Genomic DNA, 26,409 nt, shown 5'->3' on the forward strand with positions numbered 1-26,409 from the left:
AGATTACACAAGCAGACAAACTGCATAATGCTGAATACTCACATGACACTCATCTTAAAACATGCAGCCATACTGGTAGTTACAGCAACAAAAAGGACTTCACTGAAATGCTAGTGTGTGTTCCCATGGCTCCCAGACAGTGTCAGCCAGAGCAGGCCTGTTCCCCACTCTGATTTCCTCCCACCTCAGCTAGTGAGGGCAGACCTACCCACCTCACAAACCAAAAACGACCCATCTCCCAACTGACCACTCAGACCAGGTGCAAAAGGGAAACCAATCGCCACACAAGCACCCACTCCACAGTCAGAGTATGCAGGTCACGCGGCTGCTGTTGTGATGAACACTTGGCAGTATGGGAGCCACATCCGGTCAGGATGGGGTGCGAGGCTGGGTCGTTGGAAAGTATTTTACCCTCCCCATGTCGCGTGGACCAGCAAAGGAAGGACACTTTAGGGAGGGCTTTTGTTAAAATTTTCAGTAAAATGTTGGCTGCGCATCACTGGATTTCCTAATCAAATGGGCAGCCTGAGTTTCCCTTAAACTAGGGGCACTTGACCTTTGTGATACTAAGGGTCACGTTGCCGGTTTGTTAGGAGCCGGGGGGGAATGTCTAACCAGCATATAAAATCATATGGACCTCTTGTGACAAAATAAATGACCCAATTATTTCTATATGGACTCAACCCAGCCTCCTGTATCGAAGCAGCTCAAATTTTGATTCCAGTCTGATTGTTTGGGCTTATGCTCATCTCTTTTGGTATCTGTATCTCCTTGCCAAGTACCAGTCTGTGACATTTAGCCCTGCGTAGAAGGATGGTGGGGAATTATGTTGACCAAGGCAGAAGTCTGATAGAAATACAGCCCTCCATCCTGCTCCATGCCATGCAGAGCAGTGGACAAGCATTGCTATCTTTTGGGATGGTGCAGCCTGTTCCCACTGGAGCACACTGATCCCAGCTCCTCTCTGCCCCTTCCAATGTCTTTGGGACATTTTGTACTCCTTTTTGGAAAGCTGTGCTAGGGAGCAGGAACAATCCAGCCTTAAGGATCTGATCCAAGGTTCACTGAAGTCAGTGGGAGTCTTTCCGTTGTCATCAATGGGTTTTGGATCAGCTCGTCTGACTTTCCCAGCATTGAAAATTGATAGGAGGTCAGCAATGATCAGTCACAAGGAGAAGGTAATGGTGGGTTACATTTAGGGCTCTGGGGGCTGCTCATTTTGCATCCCCTGCCTAAGAGGTAAGGTCTCTTGTAGGACACATTACTTACTAAGTAAGGCAAAAAAGTAAGGAGGCAGCTTTCAGAGTTCACCACTTCCATATTATGAATGCATTAGTTAAAATACTGTATAGATCAGCATTTGCAATGAGAATAGCCAACTTGGCATTTATTTATTTATTTATTTATTTATTTATTTATTTATAAAATGTGTTTTATTACCTATTTCAAAGCCACGAGGCCCAGTTTTTCTCTTACACAGATGTAAATTAGGAGTGACTCAACCAAAATCAAAGGAGTTGCAATGCTGCAAAACCACTGTGAGGTCAGAATCAGGCCTATAGTGTTACCCCTATATCACATTTTGAAACATTTCTTTTGGCTTGTATTTAGAGTTGGCCCTTAAGGAGACTGTCATAAGAGATATATGGTCTGGGCAAGAGGCCAGTTTACTGTCTGGAAGGAAAGCGAGGACTCCTATCAAAGTAGAACAGGGTTGAATGAGGGTTTTTTTCCAGGATATTTTGTAATTTTGTAAAGTTTTGTAATTTTGAGTTATTTTGTAACATTCCAGAAATACAATAATATTGCAGGGAAGTCTGCTGCCTGTCCTAGCAGAGAATAGAATGGAAGAAGCTGATGGCAATAACCTTTCCTGGAACAGCTGTGATCACAACTGGCTATATGTCAGGAAAAATAATCTTGAAAGTGTCTTGGAAATTATAATTGGTTTGTTGGCAGAAAGAGAAGTCTACTATACAGCAGAAGCTCCTACACTAACGGGGCACCTCTATCCATTCAACATACTAAGGGTCTGAACCCATTGATGCTGATGGCAAGACTCCCATTGCTTTCAGTGAGCTTTGGGTCAGCTCTTAAAAGACCTCATTTGTAGCACCCAGTAAACCCACTGTCTCTTGTTCGGGTCAGCTCTCATCTGCCTGGGAATCTGTGCTTCTCCAGACTCTGCTCTTACAGTTACTAGACTGGAGTTTGAAGCAGACCAAGCACCAAGAGTTAGTGCTCACGTGGCTAGGTAGATTCACAGATTCCAAATCCAGAAGGAAGCACTGCGATCATTTAGTCTGCCCTCCTGTATAACACAGGCCATAGAACTTCCCAAAAAATAATTCCTAGAGCAGATCTTTTAGAAAAACATCCAGCTTGATTTAAAAATGGTTAGTGATGGAGAATCCACCACAATCTTTGGTAAAGTGTCCCAATGGTTAATTAACTTCACGGTTAAAAATTTACAACTTAAGTTATTTTCAGTCTGAATTTGTTTAGCTTCAACTTCCAGCTATTGGATTGTGTTATACCTTTTTCTGCTAGACTGAAGAGCCCCTTATTAAATATTTGTTCTCAATGTAGGTTCTTATAAACTGTAATCAAGTCACTCCTTACCGTTCTTTTTGTTCAGCTAAATAGATAGACTCAAGCAGCTCAATATCTATAAGGCATGGTTTCTATCATTCTAGGTTTCAGAGTAACAGCCATGTTAGTCTGTATTCGCAAAAAGAAAAGGAGTACTTGTGGCACCTTAGAGACTAACCAATTTATTTGAGCATAAGCTTTCGTGAGCTACAGCTCACTTCATCGGATGCATACTGTGGAAAATGTAGAAGATCTTTTATACACACAAAGCATGAAAAAATACCTCCCCCCATGCCACTCTCCTGCTGGCAATAGCTTATCTAAAGTGATCACTCTCCTTACAATGTGTATGATAATCAAGTTGGGCCATTTCCAGCACAAATCCAGGTTTTCTCGCCCTCCCCCCCCACACAAACCCACTCTCCTGCTGGTAATATCATCCTAGTGGCTCTTCTCTGAATCCTCTCCAATTTATCAAAACCCTTCTTGAATTGTGGGCACCATAACTTCTATCAACAGTATTAAAACTGTGGTCATACCAATGCCAAATACAGAGGTAAAATACCTCTCTACCCTTACTTGAGATTCCCCTGTTTATGCACCCCAGAATTGCATTAGTTCTTTTAGCCAGTGTCGCACTGGCAGCTCATATGCAGCTGATTATCCACCACAGACCCCTGCTTCCCAGGATAAAGTCCCCCATCATGTAAGTATGACCTACATTCTTTGTTCCTAGATACATACATTTGCAGTTACCCATATTAAAACACATGTTGTTTGCTTGTGCCCAGTTTACCAAGTGATCCAGATTGCTCTGAACCAGTGACCTGTCCTCTTCATTATTTACCACTCCCCCAATTTTAGTGTCATCTGCAAACTTTATCAGTGATGATGTTATGTTTTCTTTCAGGTCATTGATAAAAGTGTTAACTCGTGTAGGGCCAGAAACAGATGCCTCCAGGCAGGGCCGGCTCCAGCGTTTTTGCCCCCCCAAGTGGCAAAAAATCTTCAAACTTGCCGCCAAATGGGGAGGCGGAATCCTGCCCGCCAAACATGGAGGTGGTGTGATGGTGCAGCTGCCGAATTGCCCCCAGCGACCAAAGAAGAATCATAGAATATCAGAGTTGGAAGGGACCTCAGGAGGTCATCTAGTCCAACCCCCTGCTCAAAGCAGGACCAATCCCCAATTAAATCATCCCAGCCAGGGCTTTGTCAAGCCTAACCTTAAAAACTTCTAAGGAAGAAGAAGTCACGTCCCCGCTGCCGAATTGCCGCCGAGTGCGAAAAGCACTGTGACAGAGTGGCTGCCGAATTCCTGCCGCCGCCAAGGGCGGATTGCCGCCCCAGAGCCCGACATCCTGCCGCCCCTTTACATTTGCAGCCCCAGGCACCAGGTTGGTTCGCTGGTGCCTGGAGCTGGCCCTGCCTGCAGGACTCCACTGGAAACAACCTGCTTGATGATGATGCCTGATTTACGGTTCCTTTGGAGACCTATCAGCTAGTTTTAAATCCCTTTAGTGTGTGGCATGTGTAGCAGTGGAGTGCTGGAGTTTAGCAGATAACTTAAATCATTAAAATAGGGAGAAGGAACCTAGAATACCAGTGATAAAAACTACCACTAGTTGGGAACTACTTCTTTAGAGTTCATCAAAAAAAGTGAAGGGCCTTTGTGAATACTGACAGGAAATCCTAGTCTTTGAAATTGTCTCCAACAGGGCTTTAACCTGCTAGACTGTGCATGGAATTTGCAAAACTATTCTACTCAAGCAAGGCTCGTGAGGAAGCTGGGGCATGCCTACCTGCAAAGAACCTGGACAGAGTGACTGTACAGAAGCCTAAGAATTATCGTACTTGACCAGATCTGTGGTCCACCTAGTCCAGTGTCCTGTCTCTCACCAGATGCTTCAGAGGTAAGTACAGGAAACCCTGTACCAGGCAAATATGGGATAATCTGCCCAGCAGAGGGAGCATCTCCTCCTAACCCCTCTAAGGGCTTGCTTTCATGACCAGGGTAAGTCGACCTAAGTTACGCTACTCCAGCTACATGAATAATGTAACTGGAGTCGACGTAGCTTAGGTTGACTTATCCTGGTGTCTTCACAGAGCTGCGTCGACAGGAGATGCTCTCTGATCGACTTACCTTAATCTTCTCAGGGAGCTGGAGAGCGCTCTGCCATTGATTTAGCGGGCCTTCACTAGACCCACTAAATCAACCCCTGCTGCATTGATTGCAGCAGTGTCGATCTCCCGGTAGTGAAGACAAGCCCTAATAGTTAGAGACTGGTTTACGCCCCAAAACATGAGGTTTTATATCCTTTCTAGTACTTTTTTTGGTATCTCATAAAATTACTATAGATATTCCTGTTATCCATATATATATATCTCCCTCTTTGAATCTTGCCAAGTTCTTGACCTCAACAACATCCTGTGGCAATGACTTCCACAATCTGATTATGCATTGTCTAAAAAGTATTCCCTTTTATCATTTTTAATTTGCTGGCTTTCATTGAATGTCTCCTTATTTTTGTGTTATGGGAGAGGGAGATCAGAAGTTCCTGATCTACATTCCCTACGCCATTGCATAGTAATGTGAACGTTTGCTCCACATATTAGTTGAGGTGAGTCCACACTCTTGACCTACAAATATCTTCAGATCCCACTGGGGCTTGAAGGAAGAGCAGTTTCTGTTAGAGGTTTGATGTGGTTGGAGGCCCTACAGAGATTGTTACTATTTCTTTCCTTAGTTTTTAGTGAATTTAATGCTGGTAAAAGGATTTGAATTGATGGTGCAAGAAATTAAGGAACTGCCATTTATAAAGCAAATACGGAGCTGGGTTTTCCTTATTGCTCAACCAATATGCCTCTTCTCTTATCTATAAGAACCATCTCTAAGGCCTGGTCCATGAGAAGTTTCACCAGTTTCACCAATGCAAATTCCTAATGCACTTGAACCAATTTAGTTCTTGCTAACATACTAAATTAAGCAAAACCAATTTAAACAAGGTTTAAGCCAGTTTTAGCAAGATAGAAACTGGTTTAAGTGCATCTACATTAGGGGTTTGAACCAGCGTGACTAGAGTGATTTTAAATCAATGTAATTACGATGGTGCAACTTTTCTAGCCTAGACCAGACCTCACTGCTGAGGGGCTATGTCAGTGGAGACTCCACCTAACACACCTCAGAAGGTAACAATTTTCATTCACTAACATGATGTGGCTGCTGTCAAGAGAGTGAGCTAAGTGTGGAAGGTGTCATATGCCATTACCAGTCTCCTGGGTCCTGGCAGCTGTTCCATGAGAGATTTGCTTGGCTTGTGAAATCTTTTGGGTTGGGGAAGAAGGGAGGTAATATTTAATTGTTAGCAGTTCTGACATGGATTAGGTTTGACAGCTTGAATTAGGAAGCAGAGTGATAGGATGCAGTAGAAAGATGTTTTTAGCTGGTATCTAGACAAGCCTCTCTGCTGGAATGTGTAGAGAGAGAGCTGGATTGCTGAGGGGGTTAATCCTCTAGGGAAGTTCATTTGTATTGCTAGACACTTTATTCTTTTGTTTTTAGTTGGGTGAGAGGAGCCTTGAGTACTGACTACTTTAGAGCATTATTGGCTCTGCTTCTTTGATGTAACAAAAGAGCCTTTGTTGTCCGTGGTCGTTCCATCTGCTTACACCAGGTTTGGATTTGGCTCATATAAATAAGGAGGGGGGCAATAATCTCTTCCCCTCTCTTCTGCTCAGAATAAAAGTGAATAACATCAACAAAGAGTAGCAGTTTGTCCAACATTATTCAAATCTTGTACAGAGTACAGCTAAGGAGGTAAAATGCTATTTTTCTGAGTCTACCTCAGTGCTGCTCCAAATGAAGCTTACGATTGGGGCTGGAAGCCTGTCCTGTGTGTTAGAAGGAAGCAAGCTCAGGCAGGCAAGATCATGCTTTCACACAAGTCAGAAGAAAATACACTACCAGAGGCCTCTCCACCCATACAATCCTGTTGTGTCTGTGGGGGAGGAGGAGCCCAGCCAATTATAGTGTCCTCCTAGATCCTGCTCTCTCTGGTTAGGAGCAGGGGAGTGAGCCAGTCACAGGCCCTTCAGAGAAATTTGGGGCCTACCCCATCCCATTCCATTTAACCTCCATTCCTCCTCAGTTACAGATGTTCGGGGGGGGATGGGACCCTGAGCTTGGGGCCCTGGTACAATTGTCCCCTCCAGAAAAAACATTAAGAAACCCACGTCTAAAGGCTGTAGGCATATCTGATCTGCATTAAAAACTCTTACCAGCTTGGCCCCTGAACCTACAGTGAGTTCTTTGCTTGAAGATCCCTGCTGACTTCAATAGGGCTCTGAGCAAGAGGGAGGGAATCTGCCTACATAGAGCTCATTGCAGGATCAGGGCCTTAAATAGCAAAACCAAACAGATATTTTTCCTGCTCTTCCCTTGCAGTGTGGTATACAAACAAAATACAATAAAATATAATAAATCCTAAAAATCAAACAGATAAAAGCAATAGAAAAAGATGAAAGGGGCTGGGGGAAGGTAATAAAAATAGGGCAAAATGTTCAAAAGCTTGGACAATTTTGAACATTTTATCCATCACAACTAATAATGATCACAGGGGAAAACCACCTTTGAAATAGAGCCTTGAAATGTCTCTTCAAAATAGGAAGTGGCAGAACAATTTCTACACCCAAGGGCTCACCAAAAGCCAAAACATGGCCACCTGAGATATAACAGAGGGATCCCCTATGGCCCAGTCTAAGCAGGAGATTTATACTTGTGTAATGAAAATGTGTGTCTATGCCTGGAACCTGAATTTATCCTTGCACCCACACTGCAGCAGTATAGTAAAGCAGTGCTTCCCCATAACCTGGGATACCTTCTGCAACTATACCTAGCCCAAAAGATTCTCAGGCTTAAATTTTCAAAAGTAACTAGTGATTTGGGGTGTCTCGAATTTTGGATTCTCAAATTGAGACATGTTAAAGAGGCCTGATTTTTCAGAGGACAAGTGATCAGCCTTCAAGTTGGGCATCCAGAATCACTGGTAATTTAAAAAAAATTGGGTCCCAGTTTTGGTCCTGGTGAATGTGTTGAAATGTTTGTCATCAGAAAACGGCCATTAGGCTTGATTCTGCTTTCACATCAGGCTTACATTGCCGTAACTTAACATTAACTTCAGTGAGTTGCTCCAGATTTACATTACTGTAACTAACTGAGAGCAGAAGAAGCAGAAGTTAACCATATGTTCTTCTTTGTGGGCGTAATGTATTAGGTCTGTTTTGTGTCAGCCATAATGTGCTGCACTGAATATGATTCCTTCTAAAGTATGTTTAATCTGTGCATTTCTTTACATTGGAATAATTTATACAGATAGCAACCCTTTGGGGCCGGGAACTTATCTTCTGATGTATCTGTAAAATGGCTAGTGTATTTTTGTCACTAAACACGATCACAATAATAAAGTGGGTTGCCCCCGACAGTATTTTGGAGATCTTGCCTAGCACCAGAAGGATGGTTGTGTGGCTTAAAAAGACTGGGAGTCAGGAGAAATGCATTCAGTTCCCACCTCTGCCACAGACGTCTTGAGTGAACTTGGGCAGTCATTTATCCTCTGCATCTCAGTTGCCCATTTGTTACATAAAAATCTGGATTCTGTTCCTGATTGCACCACTGACCTGCTGTGTGACTTTTTGGATCAAATCACTTCACCTTTCTGTATCTCTGTTTCTCCTTCTCTCCCCATGACTACACTTAAAAGCTTACAGTGGCACAGCTGTATGACACAGCTGTGCTTCTGTAAGATCGCTTGTGTAGCCGTGTTATGCTAATGGGAGAGAGCTCTCCTGTCGACATAATAAAACCAGCTCAATGAGCAGTGGTAGCTATGTTGGCAGGACAGTGTCTCCCATCAACTTAAGAATGGCCAAACTGGATCAGACCAAAGTCTCCATGTAGCCCAATATCCTGTCTTCCGACAGTGGCCAATGCCAGGTGCTTCAGAAGGAATGAACAAAACAGGTAATCATCAAGTGATCCATCTGCTTTAACCAGAGGTGCTGACTTTTATTTTTCCTGGTGGGTGCTCCACCCCTGCTCCACCCCAAGGTCACGCCCACAATCTGCCCCTTCCCCAGAGGCCCCACCCTCACTCCGCCTCTTCCTGCCCCTGCTGTGCTCCCTCCCTCCAGCCCCTCACCCGCCAATCACTGCTCTCTGAATCACCTTCCACCAGCCGCAAAACAACTGATTGATGGCCCTGCCAAACAACCATGGCTGGTGTGTGTCACCCAGTCCCAGCTTCTGGTAAACACAGGCTAGGGATGCCATCCCATGACACAGCACTGCTTATGCCAACAAAATGTAAAACGAAAAGGAGTACTTGTGGCACCTTAGAGACTAACAAATTTATCTGAGCATAAGCTTTCCTGAGCTACAGCTCACTTCATTGGATACATTCATCAAAATGTATGCCACTGGGGGGGGGGGTTGTCTCACCCCTGAGCGACAAAAGTTTTGCCGGCATAAGTGCTAATGTAGACATGGCCTAAGACTGTAGCTCTTTGGTGCTGGGACGGTCTCTTTCTACATATTTATACAGTGCCCAACACAGTGGGCTCTGATCTTAGTCGGGGGCCTATGGGCACGGTAAAAAAAAGAATGCTTCCTTGTGTCACAGGGGTGTTGTGAGGCAACCAGTGCATGGATTCCTAGTATGGAAAGTGCTAGAGACGTGTTAAAAAAAAAAAAAAAAAAGTCTCGTGAGGAAGACAACTGCCTCTAGGACCTAGGGGAAGCCTGAGGGGGGGTGGTGTGGTCCCCTGCGCAGCTGATGGACAGACAAGCCGAGCTCTGAACCGCCGCGTTAATGAGAACCAGGGCGAAGGGGCTGAAGGGGTTGGGGATGCCTGTGGGGGCCTCGGCACGAAGCTCAGATGAAGCTCTTCAGCCGGGCGCAGCTGAAGGGGGGCCGGGACCCGGACAAAAGGCATCGTGCTGAACGTGAAACCTCTTGAATCCGACCTCTTCGCCGCGCTGTTCCCTGCACGGCAGCGGCTGCCACAGCGCCGGGGGCTAAGCCCGGGCGAAGGACCATCCCCACGAGCATCTTCCCAGCAGGACCCACGCGTGGGAACGTGGAGGGTTCCCGGGACTGCTAGGCGGGGGGCTCCTCCCCCCGGGTTGCCCCCTTGCCCCTCCGCAGGCAGGGACATGGGTCTGTCCGCACGCGAGGCTCGGTGACTTTCCCTGCCCCTCTCCCTTGGGGCGGGGAGAAAGTCCCTTGGTTAAAAGGAGAAAACTCGCTGCTGCGGGAACGTGTCTCTGCCCCCCCCCCCCCCCCCCGCGGACGAGCCCCCCGGGGGCGCTTTATTTTCCGCTCTTCTCCAGCAAGTGGGTGCCTCTGCCCCACAGGCTCCGGGACGCGGGATCTTCCTCGCCCGCCCTGGCGGGTTACAATGAGGTCAGAAACCGGGACTGGGGGTGAGCGGGGGCCGGGGGGGGCACCACAGACACGGCGGGAGGGAGGGTGTCCTGCATGGGGCTGGGGTGGAAGCACAGGCGAGGGGAAGGGCTGGGGTGACAAGGAGACGGTGCAGCTCTGGGGGGGGGGAGGGGGTGTTTCCTTCCCTGGGGAGTGTCAAAGGAAACAACATAGATGGGGGGGTCGTATGTGGGGGAGTCGGGCTGCACTATTTGGGGAAGGGTGGGTGCTTGGGGGCATTAGGAGCAAAATAGCCCTGGGGGGAGCAGCTGCTGGGGGTTGGCCAGTGGGGGGGGCACCTCTGTGAGGGGGCGGCAGAGACAAAGGGGGAGAGGAGTGTTAAGGAAGCGGCACAGACGTGGGGGGAGGGGACCGGGGGAAGCAGCACAGACGTGGGGGAGGGGGACGCTGCTGTCCTGGGGGGGGGGGGTGGTCTGGCAGGAGAGAAGCGGCGCTGGCATGCGGGGGGCGGGGGGGGGGGGTCTCAGGACACACAGCCGGAAGGTATCGCTGCGAGGCAGATAGCACAGGTCCGCCATGGGGGAGGGACCCCTGCTCTCTAGGGGGGAACATGGGAGGGGGTCTCCTCTGGGAAAGAAGGAGGCGTGAGGGGAAAAGCAGCACAGGCATGGTGGGGAACAGTTCAGATTGGGGCTCCCCCCTGGGGGTGGGGAAGGGCAGGAGTGGATCAGCACAGCCATGGTGGGGGGTGGCTGGGGGGGCTCCCCCCTGGGGGTGGGGAAGGGTAGGAGTGGATCGGCACAGCCATGGTGGGGTGGCTGGGGGGGCTCCCCCCTGTGGGTGGGGAAGGGCAGGAGGGGATCAGCACAGCCATGGGGGGGCTGGCTGGGAGGGGGCTCCTCCCTGGGGGTGGGGAAGGGCAGGAGTGGATCAGCACAGCCATGGTGGGGTGGCTGGGGGGGCTCCCCCCTGGGGTTGGGGAAGTGCAGGAGTGGATCAGCACAGCCATGGGCTCCCCCCTGTGGGTGGGGAAGGGCAGGAGGGGATCAGCACAGCCATGGGGGGGTGGTTGGGAGGGGGCTCCTCCCTGGGGGTGGGGAAGGGCAGGAGTGGATCAGCACTGCCATGGTGGGGTGGCTGGGGGGGGCTCCCCCCTGTGGGTGGGGAAGGGCAGGAGGGGATCAGTACAGCCATGGAGGGGGGTGGCTGGGAGGGGGCTCCTCCCTGGGGGTGGGGAAGGGCAGGAGGGGTTCAGCACAGCCATGGGGGGGGGCTGAGAGGGGGCTCCGCCTTGTTGGGGGGAAGGGCAGAAGGAGAGCAGCACAGCCATGGGGTGGGAGGGGATGAGCACAGAGATGGGGGTGGGGATTTTCTCTCTCCTGGGGGCAGGAGGCGGGGGAGGGGCGGGGGCTGAGCACAGCGATGGGCATGGAGAGGGGTTTGCTCTCTGATGGCAGGAACCATTCAGGGTTTATCATCCTGTTTGATTTTACACAGAGGTTGAGATTTTTTTGGGGGTTGGGGAAGGTGAGGATATAATCCAGGGAAAGAGGGGAGAGCCCTTGCCTGGTTTCCATCTCCCCTCGGTGGGAGGTGCAGGCAGAAACCTGTGGGCCTGTACCGCAGAAGAGGGGCACTGAATAGCAATACTAGGAACTGTACCACAGGGAACAAACCTGCCCTGGCCTCTGCTCCTAGGACACGAGAGGAGGTGGTGTGGACATTCTCACTGCTCTCTTTGGCATATAACCTCTTTTCCAATGTGTCTGCTCAGGACTTGGCATGAAGGTGATGAATAAGGGCTAAAAGCAGAGTTAGTTCCCAAGGGGGGTGTGAGAGAGCTGTGCTTAGAAAGGGCAGGTTTTGTGGGGCCAGGGTAAGGGTCCCTGGGCTGACATCATGTCCAGCCAGGTCAGTTTGATAATACTGCATTAGCATGACAAGCTACACATGTTTTGCAAACTGTAGAAGAGACAGATCTCTGTCCGGGGAGTGGGGGGTATTTTCTGTTCAGGGCCGGGTTTTGTGCTGCTTTAAGGTGTTAATCCCCTGTGTTTAGTCAGACCTGGCTTTAAACCTTTCAAGGGTACATTAGAATCCTCTGGGGTGGTCAGGACACCAGATTATGGGCACTACAGCCAGCCAGAGGGAGAAGTGGGAGCTACCAGTGTTCTTCACTGCAGAAAATCAAGCCCTTTCTTATAACCAGAATAAAGTGTGCGGGGCAGGGTGGCAACATAGATTCAGCCCCATGCCTATAGCAGTGAGAATTGCTGCATTTCCCATGTTTACTCATGAAGGGTCAAGGATCAGTTAGTTTAATATGTCCTGACCAGGGGAGGGGAAAAGGGTAACTATCCATGCTAAGGAGGGATGTGTGTCCTGTTCTGTGACCTTGTGCATTTTTGCAGGGGACTAGGCTAGCCTGCTGGTTTCTCAGGGCCATAGTAATGGCTGAAGTTGGTCTCTGGGAGCCCGCTGCAGGCTCATACTACCTTTCTAAAGTGGTGTGGAATCAGTGAGTCAACCCCTGTCTGGGTCCTCTGCCTTTGCTGGGGCCTGTGCTGAGGCCAGCAGGATGGGGAGCAGTGGCTCGGCACTGAAGGTCTGTTCTGATCACCGAGGAGGCATCAACTGGCTCAGTCTGAGCCCAGACGGGCAGCACCTGCTGACAGGCAGTGAAGATGGCACTGCACGTCTCTGGAGCACTGCAGATAGCCAGTGCCATGGCCACTTCCAAGGTACAGTATGTGTCCCTTTTATCTAGGTTCTGAGTTCAAGTACAGTTTATTCTAAGGTATGGGACAAACCTGACACAGCATGTTCCATCTTCTCCAGTCTCTGGAGCAGGTTGAGTGGCCAAATATCGTGCTTAAGAATCAGTAAGAGTAATATTAACTAGAAGCTCTTTCATCCCAAAGCAAGTTACAAATGTTACCGCACAGAGGAATCCCTTGGCCTCTGGAGTAGAACCCAGCAATTTAACTTCTGCTTCCTCACTGCAGTCCTCAGCAGCTCACCCAAGTGTAACTGTTTTTTTCTTTTAAAATCTTCACTTTTTCCAGGAGACTTTTTTTTTATTCAGAACTTCTTGACCTTACAGTTGAGAAACAGGCCTCAGTGAACAATGGGATTTTCTTCAGTAGAACAAAACATTTCCATGTGTCTAATGCAAACTGCTAGGCTTTTTCTTCTGAAATTGTTTTTGCCTGTTTAATGAGATTTACATCTTCGTACACAATCCCTAGACTAACCTCAAAACGATTAAAGAATGCAGAAACCCTGCAGGAGGGGATTGTGAATTTTAGATAACTTCCTGCATACCCCTTTAGGATTATAATTCTTTTTCAATCCACTCAAGAAGGTTTGGGTGTATTCACAACCAGGCCTACTTACTGCTAGGGTTTGGGGCTCTACCCACGCATAATCTCTCTTAAGTATGTTGGCTAGTTTCAAATCTACATGAAACAGTTTATCATATTTAATGAAAAAAATCATATAAATTTGGTGTTGTGAAAGTCACCATATTGACAGCCCTCTGCCAACAGAACAAACACCACTGCAAGCTTCACCCACAACATAACCAAGGTGCCGCAACCGTAACCCATCAGTGAAGCCTCATCTACAATGAGGTTTTTGTGAATTATTCACTGTTACTCTAGTACATGATGGTCAAAGCACTATTTACTCCTGGGGGAATTCTGCGCCCAAACATTAAAAATTCTGCTCAAAATATTTCAAAATTCAGCATATATTATTATATTATTAGTCAAAATAACACAATATAAACACTCCAGTTTCAATTATTTTGTTAATTTATTTTAAAATACCTGTCAATAAGTATATCTGTAACAATATAGGTTTCAGAGTAGCAGCCATGTTAGTCTGTATTCGCAAAAAGAAAAGGAGTACTTGTGGCACCTTAGAGACTAACCAATTTATTTCAGCATAAGCTCTCGTGAGCAACAGCTCAATTCATCGGATGCATTCAGTGGAAAATACAGTGGGGAGATATATATACACAGAGACAATGAAACAATGGGTGTTACCATACACACTGTAACAAGAGTGATCACTTAAGGAGAGCTATTACCAGCAGGAGAGCGGGGTGGGGGTGGGGAGCCTTTTGTAGTGATAATCAAGGTGGGCCATTTCCAGCAGTTGACAAGAACGTCTGAGGAACGGTGGGGTGGGGTGGGGATAAACAAGGGGAAATAGTTTTACTTTGTGTAATGACCCATCCACTCCCAGTCTCTATTCAAGCCTAAGTTAATTGTATCCAGTTTGCAAATTAATTCCAATTCAGCAGTCTCTCATTGGAGTCTGTTTCTGAAGTTTTTTTGTTGAAGTATTGCCACTTTTAGGTCTGTAATCGAGTGACCAGAGAAATTGAAGTGTTCTCCAACTGGTTTTTGAATGTTATAATTCTTGACGTCTGATTTGTGTCCATTTATTCTTTTACGTAGAGACTGTCCAGTTTGGCCAATGTACACCCATTGTTTCATGTTCTCTGTGTATATAAATCTCCCCACTGTATTTTCCACTGAATGCATCCGATGAAGTGAGCTGTAGCTCACGAGCTTATGCTCAAATAAATTTGTTAGTCTCTAAGGTGCCACAAGTACTCCTTTTCTTTTTGCGAATACAGACTAACACGGCTGCTACTCTGAAACCTGTCATTATGCAAGGCACTGAATTTAGCCGTATGGAGTGGAAATCTATCAACTTCATGAAAAAACTCATACAGATACAGACAGACATCATCTTCCTTTCCAAATGCAAACAGATGGACATCATACCAAAAGGACTGAAGGTAAAAAATCCATTACAATCTACATACCACAGACTGTGCTGACAGCTTGTGCCACACTCTCTCAAAGAAACTGTGGAACCACCTGATCAACATCCTCTACAGCAAACAGGGAAAGATTAAGAATGAGCTGTCAAAACTGGATACTCTTATAAAAAAACCACCTTCCGCACAAACTTCCTCGTGGCTGGACTTTACAAAAACTAGACAAGCCATTTACAACACACACTTTGCTTCTCTACAAAAGAAAAAGGACACTAAACTATCTAAACTACTACATGCCACAAGGGGCCACAGGAGTGGTTCCCTTAACCGACCCAGCAATATTGTTAATCTATCCAACTATACTCTTAGCCCAGCAGAAGAATCTGTCCTATCTCGGGGCCTCTCCTTCTGTCCCTCCACCCCCACGAACATGATACAGTTCTGTGGTGACCTAGAATCCTATTTTCGATGCCTCTGACTCAAGGAATATTTCCAACACACCTCTAAACAACATACTAACCCCAGAGAGCTTCCTACCAAGACTACAAAAAGAAGGATTCCGGGTGGACCCCTCCTGAAGGTCGAAACAACAGACTGGACTTCTACATAGAGTGCTTCCGCCGACGTGTACGGGCTGAAATTGTGGAAAAGCAGCATCACTTGCCCCATAACCTCAGCCGTGCAGAACACAATGCCATCCACAGCCTCAGAAACAACTCTGACATCATAATCAAAAAGGCTGACACAGGAGGTGCTGTCATCATCATGAATAGGTCGGAATATAAACAAGAGGCTGCTAGGCAGCTCTCCAACACCACTTTCTACAAGCCATTGCCCTCTGATCCCACTGAGGGTTACCAAAAGAAACTACACCATCTGCTCAAGAAACTCCCTGAAAAAGCACAAGAACAAATCCGCACAGACACATCCCTGGAATCCCGACCTGGGGATCTGCTACCCAAGATCCATAAACCTGGAAATCCTGGGTGCCCCATCATCTCAGGCATTGGCACCCTGACAGCAGGATTGTTTGGCTATGTAGACTCCCTCCTCAGGCCCTACACTCCCAGCACTCCCAGTTATCTTCGAGACACCACTGACTTCCTGAGAAAACTACAATCCATTGGTGATCTTCCTGAAAACACCATCCTGGCCACTATGGATGTAGAAGCCCTCGACAACAACATTCCACACAAAGATGGACTACAAGACGTCAAGAACAGTATCCCCGATAATGTCACGGCTAAACTGGTGGCTGAACTTTGTGACTTTGTCCTCACCCATAACTATTTCACATTTGGGGACAATGTATACCTTCAAATCAGTGGCACTGCTATGGGTACCCGCATGGCCCCACAGTATGCCAACATTTTTATGGCTGACTTAGAACAAGGCTTCCACAGCTCTCGTCCCCAAATGCCCCTACTCTACTTGCGCTACATTGATAACATCTTCATCATCTGGACCCATGGTAAAGAAGCCCTTGAGGAATTCCACCATGATTTCAGCAATTTCCATCCCACCATCAACCTCAGCCTGGACCAGCCCACACAAGAGATCCACTTCCTGGACACTACGGTGGTAATAAGTGATGGTCACATAAACACCACCCTATACTGGAAACCTACTGACCGCTATTGCTACCTACATGCCTTCCAGCTTTCATCCAGACCACATCACACGATCCATTGTCTACAGCCAAGCTCTATGATACAACTGCATTTGCTCCAACCCCTCAGACAAAGACAAACACCTACAAGCTCTCTATCAAGCATTCTTACAACTACAATACCCACCTGCTGAAGTGAAGAAACAGACTGACAGAGCCAGAAGATTACCCAGAAGTCACCTACTACAGGACAGGCCGAACAAAGAAAATAACAGAACGCCACTAGCCATCACCTTCAGCCTCCAACTAAAACCTCTCCAATGCATCATCAAGGATCTACAACCTATCCTGAAGGACGACCCATCACTCTCACAGATCTTGGGAGACAGGCCAGTCCTTGCTTACAGACAGCCCCCCAACCTGAGGCAAATACTCACCAGCAACCACACACCACACAACAGAACCACTAACCCAGGAACCTATCCTTGCAACAAAGCCCATTGCCAACTGTGTCCACATATCTATTCAGGGGACACCATCATAGGGCCTAATCACATCAGCCACACTATCAGAGGCTCGTTCACCTGCACATCTACCAATGTGATATATGCCATCATGTGCCAGCAATGCCCCTCTGCCATGTACATTGGTCAAACTGGACAGTCTCTACATAAAAGAATAAATGGACACAAATCAGATGTCAAGAATTATAACATTCAAAAACCAGTTGGAGAACACTTCAATTTCTCTGGTCACTCGATTACAGAACTAAAAGTGGCAATACTTCAGCAAAAGAACTTCAAAAACAGACTCCAATGAGAGACTGCTGAATTGGAATTAATTTGCAAACTGGATACAATTAACTTAGGCTTGAATAGAGACTGGGAGTGGATGTGTCATTACACAAAGTAAAACTATTTCCCCATGTTTATCCCACTCCCCCCCACTGTTCCTAAGATGTTCTTGTCAACATCTGGAAATGGCCCACCTTGATTATCACTACAAAAGTTTCCCCCCAACCCCCCTGCTCTCCTGCTGGTAATAACTCACCTTAAGTGATCACTCTTGTTACGGTGTGTATGGTAACACCCATTGTTTCATGTTCTCTATGTATATAAATCTCCCCACTGTATTTTCCACTGAATGCATCTGATGAAGTGAGCTGTAGCTCACGAAAGCTTATGCTGAAATAAATTTGTTAGTCTCTAAGGTGCCACAAGTACTCCTTTTCTTTTTGTAACAATATAGACAACAAAAAAGATTCAGGAAATATTTTTATCAAATAGATTCCTTAATAGGCATATTAATACAGAACTTTGAGTAATAATTCATTTAAACTACAATAAAGAAACATATTTTGAGAGCCCTGCTTGGATCTGTATCTGTGTATCTGCATCTGCATCTGCATCTGATCTGTGATCCACAAAAGTTGTCTGTGGATATCCACAGATATCAACGGATTTGCATGGCTCTACTTACTGTGGCCTGGCTGAGGCTCTGAGGCACCCCCCACCCCCCACCGGAGCCGGGTCATGGAGAGCCACGTGGGCAGCTGTGGGGAGCTGTCATGGACCCTTCACCTGCCCTTGGCTGGGCAGGGAGCCTGGGGGGCAGGGACATGGCTGGGGGCTGCTGTCAGTCCCTCCCCTGCACCACAGGCAGGTGGAGGGTCTGCTGCAGCTCCCCACAGCTCCCCAGCTGGGCTCCAACTGGCCTGGCTGTGGGGAAGGGTGGGTGGGACCTTGGTGGGAGAAGAAGAAGGGAAGGAGGAGGGGTCCGCCCCTGTGAAGAGTGGATGGGCGAGGCCCCTCCTGGTCCCCTGTTCCAGTGCTACTGGTCACTGCTGCATGGTGACCTGTGGAGCTGCTCGGGCCCCCCACCCAGGGCAGGTGGAGGTCCATGACTTCATGCCAGCTCCCCACAGCTGCCCACTCGGCTCTCCCGACCCGGCTCTGGCCGGGGGGTAGGGCCTTGGAGCCACAGCCTAGCCATGATACAAGCCACCCGGGCAGCTGTGAGGAGCCGCGGAGTCATGGCCAATGAGAGGGTCCGCTGCAGCTCCCCACAGCTGCCTGTCCCCCACTGGCCGGAGCTGGGTTGGGAAGCTGCAGTTGTGGGGAGCCTGGGTCCCTCCACCTTCCCTGGGCAGGTGATCTGGGGGGTCAGGGAAACGGGTCGGGGGCTGCTCGGGTCCCCCACCCACAGCAGGTGGAGGGTCTTCCTCGGCTTCCCACAGCTGCCAGCATGGCTCTCCCTGACCCAGTTCCAGCCAGTGGGGGACTGGCCCTTTGAGCCGGAGCCTGGCCATGCTAAGAGCCAGCTGTGGGGAGTCGCAGCAGACCTTCCACCTGCCCTGCGTGGGGCCTGAGCAGCCCCAGTCTGTGTCCCTGTACCCCAGGCGCCCTGCCCAGGGCAGGTGGAGAGTCCGAGCCAAGGTTTCTCACAGCTGCCTGCCTGACTCTTACCGTCAGAGCCCTGCGCGGATACAAAATTTGTATCTGCATCCGAGTGGCTATCTGCAAAAATGGTCCATGGATATAAAACAGATACCCGTGGATTTGCAGGGCTCTGTTTATTTCCTGCACCTCTCAGAAACAGTGCAAAAGCTTGTGGGAGTCAGGGGTAAGAGAGGAGCTGAGGGAGAGGGAAGTAATTGCTGGGAAACAGCTTAGGAGTGAACGTGGAGGGTTGTTGGGTGTGGGTTGGAGTGGGAGAAGTGTGGAATAGTTGTTTTTGGGAGGAGTTGTTAGGGAGTTGGGGAGCCTCCCCCATGGAGTCCCTGGCTGACCCTGAGCCTCTCCTATTCAGTCAGGCACATCTGCCTCTGTCCCCATGTGTTCCTGCACCTCCACTCAGCCACCAGTCCTCCACTGTTGCCATGTGGCCCTGCACTCCCACTCCCTGGCTTAATGCTGTCACCCACTAGCTCCTGTGTTCCTGCCCCAGTCTGTCCCCCCACTACCCCTTGTGAACCCCAATCTACATGACCCCCCAGAAGCCCCATGTGCCCTACTCTGTCCATCCCCCACATAGAATCATAGAATATCAGGGTTGGAAGGGACCTCAGGAGGTCATCTAGTCCAACCCCATGCTCAAAGCAGGACCGATCCCCAATTAAATCATCCCAGCCAGGGCTTTGTCAAGCCTGACCTTAAAAACTTCTAAGGAAGGAGATTCCACCACCTCCCTAGGTAACGCATTCCAGTGTTTAACTGCCCTCCTAGTGAAAAAGTTTTTCCTAATATCCAACCTAAACCTCCCCCACTGCAACTTGAGACCATTACTCCTTGTTCTGTCATCTGCTACCACTGAGAACAGTCTAGAGCCATCCTCTTTGGAACCCCCTTTCAGGTAGTTGAAGGCAGCTATCAAATCCCCCCTCATTCTTCTCTTCCGTAGACTAAACATCCCCAGTTCCCTCAGCCTCTCCTCATAAGTCATGTGTTCCAGTCCCCTAATCATTTTTGTTGCCCTCCGCTGGACTCTTTCCAATTTTTCCACATCCTTCTTGTAGCGTGGGGCCCAAAACTGGACACAGTACTCCAGATGAGGCCTCACCAATGTCGAATAGAGGGGAACGATCACGTCCCTCGATCTGCTGGCAATGCCCCTGCTTATACACCCCAAAATGCCATTGGCCTTCTTGGCAACAAGGGCACACTGTTGACTCATATCCAGCTTCTCATCCACTGTAACTCCTAGGTCCTTCTCTGCAGAACTGCTGCCAAGCCATTCGGTCCCTAGTCTGTAGCGGTGCATTGGATTCTTCCATCCTAAGTGCAAGACTCTGCACTTGTCCTTGTTGAACCTCATCAGATTTCTTTTGGCCCCATCCTCCAATTTGTCTAGGTCCCTCTGTATCCTATCTCTACCCTCCAGTGTATCTACCTCTCTTCCCAGTTTAGTGTCATCTGCAAACTTGCTGAGGGTGCAATCCACACCATCCTCCAGATCATTAATGAAGATACTGAACAAAACCAGCCCCAGGACCGACCCTTGGGGCACTCCACTTGATACCGGCTGCCAACTAGACATGGAGCCATTGATCACTACCCGTTGAGCCCGACAATCTAGCCAACTTTCTATCCACCTTATAGTCCATTCATCCAGCCCATACGTCTTTAACTTGCTGGCAAGAATACTGTGGGAGACAGTGTCAAAAGCTTTGGTAAAGTCTAGGAACAACACGTCCACGGCTTTCCCCTCATCCACGGAGCCAGTTATCTTATAGAAGGCAATTAGATTAGTCAGGCATGACTTGCCCTTGGTGAATCCATGCTGACTGTTCCTGATCACTTTCCTCTCCTCTAAGTGCTTCACATATACTGTGCCTCCTCACCTGTCCCCATAGGCAGGGCACTGTGAGGAAAGCAGCCTCTCCTGCCCATGAGCCAACTGCCCTCTTCTGGCACAACAGTAGCCCCTGGTGGGTGAAAGTTGTAATTGCAGCACTTCCCCTGCAGAATCTATTTTCTGCAGGGGGGAAAAGATCTGCAGGGGACTTGAACTTTGCATGTGTGCAGTGGTGCATAATTCCTCCAAGAGTAACTAATGTAGATAGTGGTGAAGTGATTCAGCCACCAGGTTGTCTAGATCAGTGGTTTTCAAACTTTTTTTCTGGTGACCCAGTTGAAGAAAATTGTTGATGCCCATGACCCAAAGGGGCTGTGGATGAGGGCTTTGGGGTGTGGGACGGGGCTCAGGGCTGGGGCAGAGGGTTGGGGTGAGGGCTCTGGCATAGGTCCAGGAATGAGGGATTCAGGGTGTGGGAGGGGGCTCTGGGCTGGGGCAGAGGGTTGGGGTGTGGGAGGGGGGTCAGGGCTCTGGGCTGGGGGTGCAGGCTTTGGGGTGGGGCCTTGGATGAGGCATTTGGGGTGCAGGAGGGGGCTTCGGGTTTGGGGGGGCTCCGAGCTGGGGCAGGGGATCGGGGTGCAGGGTTGGGGCACAGGCTTACCTCCGGCAGCTCCCGGTCAGCAGCACAGCCGGGGTGCAGAGGCAGGCTTCCCGCCTGTCCTGGCACCACAGACCACGCTGCGCCACAGAAGCAGCCAGCAGCAGGTCTGCCTCCTAGGCGGAGGCACGCAAGCAGCTCTCACCCACAGGCACCACCCCCTGCCTGCCCTAGCTCCCATTGCCAGGAACCACTAGTTTTTACTGGCCAGGTGCCATGGTACCTGGGTGCTGAGGAAGGTGACCCAGTGCCTTGCATTCCATGACCCAGTACTGGGTCGTGACCCGAAGTTTTAAAACCACTGGTCTAGAGCTGCTCAGAGCAGAATTATGTAGCATGGTGCTCAAGATGCTGGTGAATGTCTACACTCACACTCCCAAATTTGCTAGCACTGGTGGAAGATTTTCACAAAACCTCAGCATAGGTACAAGGGTTCATAGTATAGATCAGATGGCCTGATTCTTGACCAGTGTGTTGAGTCTGCTTATAAGGGTGCCAAATTTTGGTGTGTGTGGGTTTTTTTTTCGGTGCACATTACAGTCCCTGGGTAATTGGACTGAGGCCATCAAGCTCACTTTTCATTGGCTGTTGATGGTAACAACTTTTGGTCACGTGACCTAGGTTGGAACTCAGCCAGCAGCTAGAAGAGTGCTATATCACATTACTAATCCCCAGAGCCATCTTTTATTTACTTAAAATGCATTTCAGTTTACCTTTACTTGTGATACCATCTGGAAAGACTCTGACTTTCTGGAAGTCAGCCACATATTCGTTTCATTGCAAAAATTTATGCTCTAGTTGACAAGATGTGCAATATGCTGTCAGATTAACAATAAACAAATTCCTGTGCACAGCATGGTCTACAGTTAGTCTGACAGTATATTGCGTGTGTCCCTCTTCTAGATAAGTATTTGACTAGGAGCTTATATAGCTACTTTTAAATCTGTTACTTTTAAATCTTTAAAAGTAGCTAACAGATTTAAAAGTAGCTATACTTGAACAAAAAAACTTCAGAAACAGACTACAAAGAGAAACAGCAGAACTAAAATTCATTTGCAAATTTAACACCATTAATTTGGGTTTGAATAGAGATGGGAGTGGCTGGCTCATTACAAAAGCAGCTTTGCCTCTCCTGGAATTGACACCTCCTCATCTGTTATTGGGAGTGGACTACATCCACCCTGATTGAATTGGTCCTGTCAACACTGGTTCTCCACTTGTGAGGTAACTCCCTTCTCTTCATGTGTCAGTATATAATGCCTTCATCTGTAATTTTCACTCCATGCATCTGAAGAAGTGGGGTTTTTACCCATGAAAGTTTATGCCCAAATAAATCTGTTAGTCTTTAAGGTGCCACTGGACTCCTGGTTGGTTTTGGGGATACAGACTCACACAGCTACCCCCTGATATCTAATTGACTATCTTTAGTCACTTGTTTTAAGTCACATATTTTTAATGCTGTCAGTTAACTATGACTGCTTGCCTCATTTTACCATCTGCTTTCCTCCTGATGATCCTTACCTCTACCCTTTCCCATTTCCCTCTTCTGCATAACTCTCCGTACTCTACCACTCCTTTCCCTATATCTTTGTTCCTTCCTCTTTCCCTCCATCCTCTTCTGCTTGTCACGTTCTACCTCTTTCCCCCACCCCTCCAAACAAACCCCAAAGCTACTGGAATAATAATCATAGCACCTAGTGGCTCCTGCTGAGACTGGGGTTCCATTGTGCTAGGCACTGTACAGCCGCATAGTAAGAGATGTTACCCCAAGAGTAAGCAATCTAAACAGACAAAATGAAGCGGTGGGTGGGGGGAAGGAGAGAAAGTATTATACCCCTGTTTTACAGATGGGGAACCAAGGCCCAGAGAGATCTTGTGACAAGGCCAAATTGGAAGGCTATGGCAGAGCTGGTGGGAATTGAATCTTGAACTCACAGAGGCCCAGTAAAATACACTTAATGGTACAATCAAATAACAACTCAACCTAAATGTTGTAACCCTACTCCTCCTTGCCTCTATTCCCATACTTTTGCTTGAGTGTAAACTCTTTAGGGCAGGGACCATGTCTGTTTTTAATCTGACTATAAAGCCTACTACGCTCTGATCACTGTATAAATAGTAATGACAATGCCTTTATTCTTTCTCTCTATTATATTTGCTTAAAGAGATACTGTTGCCATTGAAAGCATATTTAATATTTCTACTTGTTATTAGAAATAATGGGGGGGGAATACAGCTGATTTATTTTTCATCACTCATGTTCTTTTAGTTGCTTGCATTTCACTCACATTGGACCTTATTAAATTAGATTGGGTAATGAAACTTTCCAATTAGTCTTTTGAATTTCAGAATTTCCTGCACTAGCCCAGTGCTGCTGTTTGTCTAAAAAACCAGAGGGTAATGTTGAAATACACTTTTTTCACCAAATTAAAAAAGAGAAGAGAAAAGACTTGTATTTATATAGTGAACCAAATTCATTGCTCATTTGAACTCAGTTGATTTCAGTTGAGTTACACCAAGGATGAATTTGGCTCATTGTTTCTGTAATACCCTTTAAAACAACAAGAAGCTCAGTGATGGGCCTTAAATTGGTTGACAGTAATCATTGAAATGGTCCACCATACCTCTGTTCAGTGGTCCTTGAACAATTTTTATAGTGGGGGAATGCGGAAACCATGTATTTGTGTTGTTACTACTCCAAGCCCTGGGGTGCGGCAGCACTCCCAGCACCCCTAGTTCCAGCACCTATGCCTCTGTTTAATTTATTCTTTATACCAGTGAAGCAGTAAATCAAAGATGGAGTTCATGCTTTTAAAATTAAAAGTGCCATGTTTTCCATGAGCTCCTGCTTGTGATGAACTCAGTTGTGGATTTTTAAACTGCAGCCGCAAAAGTATTAGGGTCTGGGGTTTTGGATCAGGCCAATTTCAAACTAGTTTTTTTTTTTAAATTAAACTAAAGAAAGCATGTCACAGCTTGCCCGACCTGTTCTGTTTGAAACATATTGAATATTTTTTATCTCCCTCATTGTTCCTAGGACATGAAAGCTACATCACCTTTTGCCACTTAGAAAATGAGGTTGCATTCACATGTAGTGCAGATCACACAATTAGAAAGTGGGATGTGATGACAGGCCAGTGTCTGGCCATTTACCGAGGGCACACATCAATTGTCAACAGGTTGGTACTACAGATTTTTCATTTAAGAGGATCATTCCATTGTGCTTCTGTAACTGGACACGAGATAAATTGTATGCAGTGCTGTTGTAGCCCTGTGGGTCACAGGATGTTAGAGAGACAAGGGGATGAGGTAATATTTTTTGTGGGACCTGAGGACGAGCTCTGTGTAGCTCAAAAGCTTGTCTCTCTCTCCAACTGATGTTGGTCCAACAAAAAATAATATCTCACCCACCTTGTATCCTGGTAGAAAGACAATTTATCTGGTAATCTCCATTATACAACTAAATGGGTTGTGTAAATCTTTGACTCTCTGCTACTCATGTTCTTTGCGGTAATAATTAGTTATCCTAGCAACGGTGCTGACACAGCTATAGACTGGAGATGGAAGAACAGCAAAAGGCTCACAGTATGGTGAATCTGCCACTGGGAATGGAATTCTAGGAGAAATTGCTCAGTTGAAAGCAGATACCTGTAATAAATAGATTTTAAAAGCAGCGTGTCAGCCATTCTTGTTAGCAAAAAGGACATGGTCCTGTTTGAATGATTTATTCCTTATTGTTAAAACTAAGTTTAAAATTACACTGTGACCTCTTACTGAACTTGCATATTCCCTAGCTTGTTATCCTAGGGTTTCTCCTGATTGCTGGAAAATATTTACTTATTTAGGAATAGAGCAATTGAAGCATTTGTTTTGAAAGGAAAAAACAAATACACGCATGTAACAGAATATGTAAACAGTTGGAGGAGACAGCTCAAATACTGGGTCAGCCAGTTTTCATGACATCTTGAATTAAAGGGACACCAAAACATTGCCCATTTTAGATGGCTGCCTTTGCAGCCTGACAGGTGCCAAAGGGCCATGTCTAACTTACGGAAAAGAAGGTGGTTAGAAGTATTCCTAACCCTAACCCACCCTGCCCTGTCTGTAATTTGGACATTTGGCTTCTTGATCTAAGTGGACAACCTTCTTTTCCTCATTAAGGTGAAGGTGCTATGGACTGCAGGGTAGAACTTCATGGGCTGCATGCTGCTCTTTGATCAGATCTTCTGTTGTCCAGTGGACTGAGTGCTGGACTGGGTGTCTGATCCTACATCTGTCACTGACTCCCTTTGAGAGTTTAAGGAAGTCACTTAACCCCTCTGTTCTTCAGTTTCTCTGGCTATGTCTACACTACAGCTTTTGTCAGCATAATTTATGTTGCTCAGGGTGTGAATAAACCACCCCCCTGAGTGATGTAAATTACACCAACATAAGCGCTGGTGTGGACAGCACTATGTCGATGGCAGAGCTTCTCCTGCCAGCATAGGGAGCAGCTGCTCGCCAGGGCTGAAGTAGTGAAGCTGTTGAGAGAGCTCTCTCCCATTAACGTAGAGCAGCTACATTAGAGAGCTTACAGCTGCGCCGCTGTAATGCACGGCTCTCTCATGTAGCCGTAGCCTCTATCTGTAAAACTGGGATAATGATGATCATCCTCTTTTTGTGAGATCCTTGACTAGGTATTTTTTTAAAAGTTGTTTTTAACCTGCCTGTTTGTCTGACAGTTGTGTGATAATTGGTCTTAGGAACCATCATCTGTGGTTCCAAGTTCTTGGAAACTAAATTTTCGATTAGTTTAATTGCTGTTATTGTTGGCTATTTTCTTTGGCTTTTGGACAACTAAATAGCCATAATGAAAAATGAGCTGCTAAATAAGTTTATAAAAGCAACTGATAACTAATGAATAACACATGGTAGCGCTGCTAGTCAAGGTTATTTTTTAAAGGGTGCCCAAAATTAGTCTATTTTAGGTACCTAAATAAGTTACCTGACTTCAGAATGCTGAAGCAGGTTTTGTTTTGGCTTG

General features: G+C 47.2%; 1 protein-coding gene across 4 annotated transcripts in view; it reads left to right on the forward strand.

Moving 5' to 3' along the window:
- The first annotated feature begins 9,454 nt into the window (after positions 1-9,454).
- The window catches only part of WDR86 (WD repeat domain 86), a 49,096-nt gene continuing 32,141 nt past the window's right edge, over positions 9,455-26,409 (forward strand). Inside the window, exons 1-3 of one of the 4 annotated variants that reach the window (XM_048837546.2) lie at positions 9,455-10,049; positions 12,443-12,772; positions 24,424-24,565. In XM_048837546.2, the coding sequence (XP_048693503.1) occupies positions 12,610-12,772; positions 24,424-24,565 (305 nt within the window). In that variant the 5' untranslated portion in view covers positions 9,455-10,049; positions 12,443-12,609. Of the gene's footprint in view, positions 10,050-10,580; positions 10,601-12,442; positions 12,773-14,817; positions 17,769-24,423; positions 24,566-26,409 lie in introns of those variants that run through there. The other 3 variants (XM_048837543.2, XM_048837544.2, XM_048837545.2) reach the window with 3 other exon arrangements.

Source organism: Caretta caretta, chromosome 2, assembly GCF_965140235.1.
Source record: "Caretta caretta isolate rCarCar2 chromosome 2, rCarCar1.hap1, whole genome shotgun sequence".
Classification (NCBI taxonomy): domain Eukaryota; kingdom Metazoa; phylum Chordata; order Testudines; family Cheloniidae; genus Caretta; species Caretta caretta.